The sequence below is a fragment of the Meriones unguiculatus genome, chromosome 3, assembly GCF_030254825.1.
Source record: "Meriones unguiculatus strain TT.TT164.6M chromosome 3, Bangor_MerUng_6.1, whole genome shotgun sequence".
Taxonomy (NCBI): Eukaryota; Metazoa; Chordata; class Mammalia; order Rodentia; family Muridae; genus Meriones; species Meriones unguiculatus.
In genome coordinates, this window is record NC_083351.1 from 166,222,779 (window position 1) to 166,234,375 (window position 11,597).

The following is an 11,597-nucleotide window of genomic DNA, read 5'->3' on the forward strand; positions in this document are numbered from 1 at the left end:
AAATACAACAGAACATTTCACCCAAACATGGGTTTGCAGCCTAGGAACTTGCAGCCAATCCTAACTGGATCCACAGCAGGAACACTCTCTGTGTGCGTAGTATCTGCAGCCTGTGGCCTGTGTTCTCAGAGCTCTTCTGGCTCAAGGCCTCATGGCCACCCCGTCCATCCCTTCAGTTTCAGATCTGGGAAGTCCGGGCCACCTTAGTGCGGTGACTTAATCAGGGTCACACTATATAGCAAAGCATCCGAACCCCGGCCACGTGCAGGGCAGTCAGTCCACTGGGTACCACACGGGCCCGAGGATGGGTATAAACTGTCTAGCTCCTCGCTGCACAAGGACCACAGTAATTTCACCGTGTATCCTTAGAAAAACGTCGTCTTTGAGATGTCTGGTGGCAGAATGGTCCTGGTGCACTGAGCCCTTCCTGAGGGTTTCGGAAAGCAGGCGTGCACCACCTTGTGGTGAGACAAGACCCAGTAAGTGGCATTGTGAGCTTAACCAGACTCCTGAGCAGCCAGTTCTGGACAGGACCACCGGATAGAAGCTGATGCATCTGAAGGCTTTTTTTTTTTTTTTTTTTTTAATCAACTGGTCTACACATAGATACTGTGCTTACAGGAAATCAGTGGAGATGCTTGTAAGCCTGCTTCTTAGGTGAAAGCACAGGGTCGGAGTTAAGCAATAATACCGCATGATGGAAGAGGTCAGATTTCTCTCCAAGATCCGTGAGTCATTCACCCGTGAGTCAGGTGTATCTGAACTCTGATCTGTGCCAAGGTTGTTGTTTCAATGGTGGAACACCTACTGAGCATGTGTGAGGTCCCACCCAGCTCCTTACAAATAAGGAGCAGACTAAGAGAAGCAACCCCATTATGGTAAAACAAATAGCACGAGACGCCGCGTTTCTCAGTTCCTAGGTTTGTTTTGTTTTGTTTTTTTGGACAACCCTGAGTCCCCACCCTCCCCCCACCGTGTAATCAATAGGCAGATTTTTCTTTCTTTTCCTCTAGTTTCCTTTTCTCCCTCTGCCTCCTTTCCTCCTTTTGAGATGAAGTAGTCTTGGCTGGTTTCAAATTCTTGGTCCTCCTGCCACAGCCTCCATACAGCGGCTGATGACTAGGTTTTTTTGTTCGCTCACCATTGACAGGCCAGCAAGCTCCTGATTCTGCTGGCCTGTGCGGGTGTCAAGCCTGCTGAAGATGAAAGCGGTGTGTTCAGGCATTAGGAAGAGAATGAGCAAGGAGAGGCACAGCATAGCCTGTAGTGTGGGGCTAGGCAGCACCGTGTGCGTTCTTTCACGTCTCTATGCACTGTCTTCCTGTGAAGGAGTCAGATTCTTTATCGCAAATGGAGACTCTTGAAGGGAAGCCTTTGGGAGGTTCCCATCCTGGGTTTGCCTGGCTTTAGAAGCCCAGCACATAGTCACCCAGCAGCAAACAGTCTGCCCACTCGTCATCGTTTCGGGGGAAAACTAAGTGGAGCGAAGTCTTTGCACATTTCTGAATGACTGAATGTTGAGCAGCTACCCTGACCTCGTGCTGTTGTGTTTCAGGAGCGATGACAAGGAAGCCGTGGGCGCGCTGGTCCACTGCCCTGCCTACTACAGTGTGTCCGCCGCCAAGGCGGAGCTGCTGAACAAGATCAAAGACATGCCGGAGGAGGTGCCAGAGGAGGAGGAGCCAGAGGACGTCAACGAGAAGAAGGTACAGTGAGGCCGCTTGTTCTCCTCGCCCCAAAGGCCACGGGGGGGGGGGGGGGCTTGTAACGAGCATGGCTACCAGCCCCTCAGGCGCATGGGGAATGGGGAATTGGGTACTGGGGGACAGGACTGACACGGACATATGGACCTGTCCCACCTGTTGGCCCTGGAGAGTTCTCAGAGGGCTTCTGTGAGCGGACAGACGGGGCAGGTACGTCGCTGTCATTCTCAGTCTGCAAATGAGGAAAGAAGGCTTCGAGGGTGGGTGTCCCGGCTGCAGTTCATGCCTTAGCGCAGGGATGCCAGCGCTGCTCTCTGGCAGTAGTTTATGTCAAGAGAGAAAAAGGACTCTTAAAGATAGCTTAGCGAAAGCAGCAGCTGTCAGGACGCTTCTAGGAAAAGGTAAGACTAACCCTCATACGCCCCAGCTCTGGAAGTACCCCAAAGAAGCACGGAGCTCAAATGTAGTCTTTAGCATTTGGTACTCCTACAGAAATTTTAAATGTCACAGTTCTTAAAATGACCACACCGTTGCCGTGGCCCCGCCACACGCTGTGGAGATCCGGGCCAGCCTGTGTCAGCAGGGCAGGGCGTCCTTCCGCTCCGCCCACAGCCCTCCCTGGGTCCCAGGCATGCCTTCTGCAAAGGACGCGTGCAGCTTGGTGCAGCATGGGATGTGTGCTCCGGCAGTGTGGACGCCAGGAGGACCCTGCATGTGCGGTTCTATTTCTTGTACTGTAGTGCCTTGGGCCCTTTTCCTAACGTGTAGGATGAAACCGCACACGCACCCCAGAAGCAGGGAGAGCTTTGAGAGGCACCCCATCCGAAGGTTCTCTCCCCGTGCTGCTGCAGCACTGTGAGCTCAGGGATGCCTGCCGTAACCGCCATTACAGAAATGCTTTTCTCCAGTCAGCACTGCTGACGACACCAACTCCATGCTCCCTGTGCTTGGAAACCAGAGGGCTTTGCTCTACTCCAGAGAAGGAGGCGTGTATGCGCCGTCCCATCTTTAATGGAGCGCCCCGCTGTCCAGCTTGTCGACATTTCTGCATTACAGCCGCAAAGAAGCAAAGCGCTCATGACTTTTTCTCATCTTCGCTTTGTTGACGGTTTCATTTTATGTGCATAGGTGTTTTTGCCTATATGTATGTCCACCACATACATGCCTGATGCCCGAGGAGGTCAGAAGGGAGTCTCAGATCCTCTGGAACTGGAGGTGAAGGGGGTGCTAGCATCCATGATGTGGGTGCTAGCAGTGGGACCCAGATCCTCTGCAAGAGCAACGCGTGTTCTTAGCTGCTGAGCCATCTCTCCAGCCACCATGGATTAGAGCATCCCCAGGAAGGGAAGTCGCCCTTCATGCATGGGCTGCAGGGCTGCAGAGCTTTGTGTGGGGCGCTATTCTCCCTTTACACAAAATTCCACGAAAACTTCTATTAGCACGTTTTATATGAAATGAATTTTATAGCACATTTCCTAGTTTAAATAGTAGCATTTAAAACTTTTCTGTGCATTGCTCTCGAGGATGGCTGTGGCTGTTTCTCCTCTGTGTGCCACCTCCCATTCCTACTGCACTGCTCTTCTGGAGTTCCAGGGTCGCCTCTGGCCTGGTTTCCTCTCGTGCTGAGAAGGATTCCTTTAGCATTTCCTTCAGGACAGATCCGCAGTGTGGCTTCCATCTGCCTGTCTCCAGGACATTCTCATTCCTGAAGCGTGTTCTCACAAGTTCTGGGCTCACTGTTGCTTCATCCTGTATGTAGAAGTGTTGTTGCCCCCCACCCCCTTGTGCTGAGAAGCAATTTCTGGGCAGTTAAGTGTCATCTTCTCCTGTGGTGACTGCTCGCTTCCCTTCAGCATGTGGCTGCCATCACGTTGCATGCGTCTGTGGATAGATACCTTTGACCACCATTGGGGTATTTTCAATCCCTATTTCTTTAAAGATTTTTATGCCTCAATCATCTTATGCATAATTAATCTTCTCTTAGGAGCTTTTCACACTGCTCCACAGATCCCTGAAGTTCTGTCCATTTTTTTTCTCAGTTCTTCAGATTGGTTAATTTCAGTTGGTCTGACCTCAGGTTCACTTTCCTATCTCAATTCTGCTGGTGGGTTTCTTCTTCTTCTTCTTCTGATTCAAATGATCATATTCAGTTCTAAAATTTCCATTTTTTTTGTTTCTTTGTTGCTTGCATCTTCAAGAGTGTTTGCTCTTATCATGAAAAACGCTTATAAAACTTTTTAAAAGACTGATAATCCTGTCAGAATTTTCTCGTCTAGCCATCTGTGAATTGCCGCTTCTTGTTCTTTATATCCTGAGTAACTCTGTATTGTATTCTGTGCTGTGAGCTGAGCGGCTGGGTCTGGTCACAGCCCTCTGTAGAATGCTGATTGAGTCAAGCCCAGACCCTAAGTTCTGTTTCACCTTTGGACAGTAGTTCCAATACCCATCCATTTGGGGAGCCTTCGTGATGTCGTGTGATCTGTCCCCACTGTGCCACTCTGGCTTTAGTGTGGGGCTTGAGCAGTATTTCTGACACCGTGCAGTTCTCAGAGCATACCCCAAGTCTCCCCCTTCATGTGCTGCTTAAAGGTGAGAGTCCTGTGTGGAGGTCCAGGCATCTGCTAGCTCAGCTCCCTCCTCTCCAGGGGTTTCCCACACAGTCTTTGTCTCCCAGGGACCCCTACTCTTAGGCCTCTTGCTGGAAAGCCAGGTTCTCACTCACCACAGCCTATGCAGCCGTACAGTTTCTTGACCACAGGCTTCCTTCCTTCGGCTCCCAGGAAGGTGTCTGGGGTACCTGGGCCACCACCATGTGGTGGGCCTCCCTGAGTGGACCACATTGGAGACAAAGCTGAGAGGGAGGGAGAAGGAGAGAGAAGGTTCCCCACCGTCCCCCCACCTAAGCCTCCTCTCCTCAGGCTCTGCAGACAAGCTTTTCTCACAGTATGACAAGCAGGAAAACCCACCCCACGTGGGCTGTTGGTGTGCAGACCCCCTCCATGGGTCTGCTCCCGAAGCCAAAGGCTCAGAATGCCTCCCAAGAGCCTCTGGGTTTAATTATTACATGCAGAAGCTGGGAGCTGCAGTGGCTGGTGACATCTTGGCCCACACCAGAGGTCACCCTCTGGGGCTTGGCAGGGCAGGTTGGCATTGCAGAGAAATCCCTCTGGCAGCTGCGCCTGGAGTTGGGTGGGCAGGGAGGAAAGCGCAGGCACCAGAAAGTGTGCAGCCATGGTGCTTAGTATGACCTCAACGTCCAGGGGGCTGTGTAAGAGATATTCGAAAGAGGCTGTTTGGCTGGTGGTGGGTGTTTTGTCTTCTCTTTAAGGAAACAGATTAGCAGGCACTGCGGTGGATTGGTTGTGGAGGATGGAAGAAGGGTGGTCAGGATGCTGTCCGTACACACTGACAGGAGAGCTAGGGTAGCCTCTGGGAAGGTGGCTGACCCTGCAGATCAGCACCTTCCTCGTGTTGCCAGACCTTACCAGTCACAAGCCACCTGGAGGCTGCATGGACACCTGCGGCCAGAAGAGGGCACCAGATCTTATTCTAGATGGTTATGAGCCACCATGTGGGTGATGAGAGTTGAACTCAGGACCTCCGGAAGAGCTGCCAAGTGCTCTTAACCGCTGAGCCACCTCTCCAGCCCCAACTTTTCTAAAGCTCGGCCAGAGACAGCAGTTTAACACACAGTGCCCTGGAGCTTGTATCTACAAGCAAAGAAACAAAGCCTGTAAGGCAGAAATGGTCTGCCACGGTTAGGCAGATGCCCGAACTCTGTCCACTCTGTCCCCGGCCCCTCAGCCAGGAGAGCTGACTTTTTCTGGAGATGAAAACCAGCCAACAGAAGCCAACTGTTCTTGTGATGATGTTTTTTGGGGGAGAGCTGCCGGCACAAGCCTCAAAGCAGGAGGCAGGCAGTGCTGCCACGTGGGGAGGCTGGGTACTGCCCTCAGGCATCTCCATCAAGGAGCGCTGGACCCTGTCACAGCGCAGAACACAAGGCCTGTCAGTATGCTTGCTTTCCGGTGCACATGCACAGGCTTTATTTCACCTGAGCGTCAGATGTTAAAGTAGTAATTGAAGCCTGCACCCTGGAGCCAGACAGCCTGGGCTTAGGCCTGGCTGTGGCACTTACTGTATGGCTGGAGCGAGCTCCGTACCCTCCGCCCACCTCACCGTGCTCCCCAGCAAAGCTGGGGCGATAATAGTGCCTGTGCCACTGGTCTGGGAAAGCAGCGGTTGAGTAGTAAGACGCTTCTGCCTGGCACACAGCATGAGCGCAGTAAGGGAGACGTGATTGCTAGCTTCAAGCAGGCGGTGCTGTCCCCTCGCTGTGGGTAGCTGATGGCACAGGTCAAGTAACTGCCGACAATCGTGCCAGAGCCGGTCTCTGACTCAGTCTGTGCTCATCTGGTGGTGAGGCAGAGGGAAAGGCCCAGCGGGATGTTTCGTGTGCAGATGGTGAGCTGGGAGAGAGGAGGGTGTGTTGGACTATGTTTAGAAAAAGAGTCCACAGAAATAGCATAGCTCACGCAGCCTGAGTTAAAGGCTTGTCGGAAGAGAAGCTAGGTGGGCAAATGTCAGCGGTTACACGGCAAGTAGCCCCCGTGAGAGGCTGGTGTGTTATGAACAATCTCTCTCTCAGGAGCTGAGGAGGTGGCTGGGGTCAAATTAAGAACGCTCGGTGCTCTCGCAGGGAACATAGGTTCAGGTCCCTGCACCAGTATCGAGCGGCTCTCGACCATCTGTAACCGCAGCTTTAGGGATCTGGTTCTCTCTTCTGGCTTCAAAGGCACCTGTGCACACATGGTACACATACATGCAATAATTAAAGACACACACATATTCCGTCCACATATCTAACAGTGAGGCAGGCCACCAAGGCACCTGCTCAGTAGCCCGGGCACTACCGAACTGTGAACAGGCGCCTGCTGTGTGCTTGTGGCTCTGCCTGCCACCCATACGCTTAAAACCAGAGCCAGGTCTGCGCAGAAAGACGCAGCAGGCTACACTCGGACCCTGACCCCACAGTGCCACGTGAGTCCCTGCACACCGAGCCGGACACTTTGCAGCCACCCTACCAGCACTGCCCACCGCTTAGGCCCTGAGGGCCAGCACGCCGGAGCCAGCAGACTAGCAGAAGAATTGGGGTCCAGGGTGTTATTAGTCAGGCTTGGTAGCAAGCACCCCTACCTGTTGGGCCATCTTGACCACCATGGGTTTTCTGAGAGAAGGTCTTGCTGTGTAACCACGGCTCTGCTGGAACTCGCCATGTGGACCAGGCCTTGAACTTGCAGCCATCCTTTCCTTCTTCCTCCAAGTGCCGGGATGACAGACGATTCCCGTCATGCCTGGCTAAACACAGCAGTGTCTGCTCTGTTTAGCGTGCCCAGCCTGGCAGCTGTACCTACACGGTTAAAAACACCCAGGGCTGACGTCTCGTAGCGTCAGCCCCCTCATGCAGTAACGGCATCTGCCAGGGGAGCAGTGGGCAGCCTGACCGTGGGGAACAGTGTCTGCCGTTGCATGCCCATAACCCAGCACTCCACAGGCAGAGGCAGGGGAGTCGCCCAAGTTCCTTCCGGTGCTGTCTGCATGCTGTCTTGTAAGCAGACCTGGGCTACGTAGAGGTTACAAGAAACGACGGCAAAACGCACAGGAAATGTTTGTGTGGCGCCATTTTGTAAGTGTAGAAACTCGTGATTAGGGGCTTAAACTACATAGCCGTGGTAACTAGGTCCAGATGTAATTAAAAAACAAAACCAGGCAAAAGTGACTGGCTTGCCGATGAAGTTCTGGCATCAGTGGGACGTATTGTGTCACACCCTCACCTGCTGTACGCGATAGGAGTCCCTGCTGATATTGGAAAGACTGAGAGAGATAATCCTACGCACGTGTAGCACATGGTAGTTGCACACAGTATAGGTCAGCTACTCAGCTCGGCTCTCAGACCACCCGCAAGTCTCCCGTTTCGTGGCTCCTCCGTTTGTACAGAGGATGTTTGCCCTGCCCCTTCTTGCTCGTGGTTTTGTAGCCAGTAAGAATGAAAGGACTTTGGATGGGAAGTTAGCAGTTAGAAGCTAGCACACCTTCCCACGGTGGGGAAATGTGGCGGGGTTATGTGTAATCAGCTGTGTTGGCCACTGAGCTCTGCATGGCTCAAAGAATGGCATTCAGGGAAAGGGAAAAAAACTTTCTTTTGTTCTGATTTGAGTCATCCATCCTCTTAGAGCAGAGGAGCTTTCAGCTGGGCCTTGAAGGCAAGGTGGGGCTCGGAGGTGTCAGTCCCCCTACGTCACCGCTGTCTCACCTCTGCTGTGCGTCTCTCCTGTTCCAGGCTGAACTCATCGGAAGCCTCACCCACAAGCTCGAGACCCTCCAGGAAGCGAAGGGGAGCCTGCTCATGGACATCAAGCTGAACAACGCCCTGGGAGAGGAGGTGGAGGCGCTGATCAGCGAGCTCTGCAAGCCCAACGAGTTTGACAAGTACAAGATGTTCATAGGGGACTTGGAGAAGGTGGTCAACCTGCTGCTGTCCCTGTCCGGACGCCTCGCCCGGGTGGAAAATGTCCTCAGTGGCCTTGGCGAAGACGCCAGCAAAGAGGAAAGGGTAAGTGGCCTCGAGGGTTGCCCTCTGAGCCTGTGCCCATAGAGAGGTGCTGTTAGACACGGTCCCTTCCCCCCGATGACAGTCACTGTGGGGCTGAGGCAGCATCTTCTACGCAAGATGCAGGGCTGACGTGAGGGCTGAGAGAGCACTCGGGAAGTTGATGCACAGGACCCGGGGTTCTCTGTCCTTCCTCACTTCCTCAGGGAGATAAAACATGACGTTAGACACTCAGAGAAGGGCCACCGAACTACTGGGATAAAAGGGCAGGAATGAGCTCCAGGGAATCTGCAAGAAAGGCCCAGGCCGTGGTGGGTACACTGGCATGACCCCACTATCCTCCGCCTGGAAGGACCGTGCTGTCGTGACAGACACCGGGTTTCATGTGTCGTGGGCAGGGTCCCGACTCCCTATCCCTCTGCACCAGCATTAGTGGTTGCCTCTGTAAGAAACAAAGTACCAGGAGAAAGAGGAAGTGTGACCCAATGAATACAAGAAAGGGGTTTGGGGGAGAGCATTGATTTCTTTAGAGATCAGAAATATAGTCCCATTGTTACGGAGGGAGGGGTCCTCAGATCCTCTACAGTTGTTTTTGTTTAAGAATCACTGGCGGTCCTGTTAAAACGGATTTCAGGGCCCTGCCTGCAGAGGTTTAAAAATTTTTTTCAGCTTATTTTTATTTTATATGTATGGGGGTTTTGCCTGTGTGTATGTGTGTGCATGTGTTCACCACATGTGTGCGTTACCTGAAGAGACCCGGAGTGGGCATGGGATGCCCAGGTACTGGAGTTAGAGGCCATTGTTACTGCCACTTGGGGCTGGGAATCCAACCCCAGTGACCTGGAAGAGTGGCCAGTGCTCTAACCACTGCGCCATCTCTCCAGCTCGCAGCAGTTTTTGATTCAGTAGGTGGAGAGGCGGCTGGGAATCTCTCTAACGTGTCTGCAGGGGACACAAAGTACCCCGGGGAACTTGAGGGTTGACTCTGTAAGTATCGGCCTAAAAGGTCAGGTTGTTAGGGCCATTTAACCACCACAGTGGCACCTCCTGGGGGCACCTCCGTACTCAGTGGCGTTCCCCCAACCTTGACCTCTCCGCTTTAACCCTCTCGAGAGACCCAACCAAAAGTCGCCACGCATGACACTATTTAAGCTGACTGATGGTGAATGGGGGCTTCCTGGTCATGAGGAAACGGCTGTATATTATCCTGACATAAGGATAATAAAGCTTAACTGTGTGTGTGTGAGTGTGTAAATACACACATATACACAGACAGGCATTCCTGTACACGCACACGCATCCTGAGTGCTGCTGAGCGGAGCAGGGGTTTGCAGGCCTGTAAGAGGCAGCCTGCGGAAGCCCGCCTGCCTGCTTCCCTGTGTCACGGCTGACCCACATCCTCCTTTTACCCCCGCAGAGCTCTCTGAACGAGAAGAGGAAGGTCCTGGCTGGACAGCACGAGGACGCGCGGGAGCTCAAGGAGAACCTGGACCGGCGGGAGCGCGTGGTGCTGGCCATCCTGGCCAACTACCTGTCGGCCGAGCAGCTACAGGACTACCAGCACTTCGTGAAGATGAAGTCCACCCTCCTCATTGAGCAGCGCAAGCTGGACGACAAGATCAAGCTGGGCCAGGAGCAGGTCAAGTGCCTGCTGGAGTCGCTCCCGTCGGACTTCAGGCCCAAGGCTGGGGCCCTGCCCCTGCCCCCGGCCCTCACCAGCCACGGGACTCCTGGGGGCACCTCCGTACTCAGTGGCGTTCCCCCAACCTTGACCTCTCCGCTTTAACCCTCTCGAGAGACCCGACCAAAAGTCGCCACGCATGACACTATTTAAGCTGACTGATGGTGAATGGGGGCTTCCTGGTCAGGAGGAAACGGCTGTATCCGGGGACCTTTCTTGCCTCGCACAGTGGTCTCCGAGCTCACCTGCTGCTGGACCCTTCCCCTGTATCTACCTTGCCGCAGAAGGAAAGTCAATGGCGCCGCGACCCTGACGGGAGGGCGTCTGATGTGCAGGTTCGCACGGGCCGAAGCAGCGTGGACAAGCGTGTGCCACCCTCAGGAAAGTACCCACGGCGGCCTTCTGCACCGGAGGGCAGGGCACCCTGATGGCGGGATGCAAGGACCAGCCTGCGACACGAAGCCTTAAAAAGACGCACGCGTTAAGGAAACTGTAAAACGTTGCCCATTTTTGTTATTTATATTTTAAAGATGAAAAGATCATTGTGTCTGTGTGCTAACCACTTACTTGATTCTGTTCTGTGGTGGGTGTAGACGATTACGCTGGAGCTTTGTATTTTGTGAAAACCTTAATGAAGAATTCCAAAGACAGTCACATTGAATGTGGACATTTTTGTGGGCTTTTTCTTGTGTCCAATTTGCCAAAAGAATCTGTTTTGTGTGTACATGCCTGCCTGTGTATATGGTGCATGGCTGGGTGTCAGTGCCACAGTGTGCGTGTAGAGGTTAGACCACAACTTTCTGTGGGTTCTGAGGATCAAACTTGGGTCCTCAGCCTTGTGCAACACATACATTTAGCCACTCAGCCGTCTCTCCGGCTTTTGTCTGATGCTTATGAACACCAGTGGCCGTTCAACACTTGCATTAAACTGGGGGAGAGGTCCCGGTTCCCAGGTTGCTCAGGTCTCACCACGTTTCTCCTGCACCAAACAACACTTGCCCCAGGAGGGTGGCTTGGTGCGGCTCAGTGATGACTTCCCAGCCGCCTGCCATCTTCCCAGTGTATTGACAAAAACAACAGTTCTCCGACCTGCAAGGAATAAGCCCAGAGTCTGAGCCAGTTCAAAACCAAATCCACGCTGCGGTTGTTAATCTAGGTGAGGAATTACAGGCCTGGAAGGAGGAGGTGTACTCAGCCAGCCATCCCACACGGGATTCGGGTGCAGTACCCTTAGGAAGCTGCATGGTCAGAATGTGTTAATATGTTTCAGGAGCTGGCTTTCCTAAATGGCAAACCTGCCAGTTCTGAGAACTGATTTCTGTTGTTGTATTTCAGTGAAAGTGTGTGAGGGGCTCTGTGGCCCAAGTCTATTGAAGCATGCCGGAAGGATTACTTCAGAGAGCATCTGAGGGTTCTGGCCCAAGCTGTAAGTCTATTCAAACAAACCAGGATGAGATGGGGGTTGTGGACAGGAGCCAGGCGGTGTACAACCACTGGAGAAGGCAACAGCTCATGTTTTGAGCGGGTGATGCACCCCGAACTGGGTTTCTGATTGTTAACTTAGAGGCCACCCAGAAGTTCCTGGCCAGCAGTCAGCCAAAGC

At 53.1% G+C, this 11,597-nt stretch overlaps 1 protein-coding gene across 5 annotated transcripts in view; it reads left to right on the top strand.

Annotated features, from left to right (window-relative positions):
* Window positions 1-10,644, top strand: part of Shroom3 (shroom family member 3) — a 276,701-nt gene extending 266,057 nt beyond the window's left edge. For all 5 annotated transcript variants that reach the window (XM_060380955.1, XM_060380954.1, XM_060380956.1 and 2 more), the window contains 3 exons: window positions 1,556-1,706; window positions 8,044-8,316; window positions 9,731-10,644. In XM_060380955.1, coding sequence (XP_060236938.1) covers window positions 1,556-1,706; window positions 8,044-8,316; window positions 9,731-10,099 — 793 coding nt within the window. In that variant the 3' untranslated portion in view covers window positions 10,100-10,644. The remainder of the gene's footprint in view (window positions 1-1,555; window positions 1,707-8,043; window positions 8,317-9,730) is intronic.
* The last annotated feature ends 953 nt before the right edge of the window (window positions 10,645-11,597 follow it).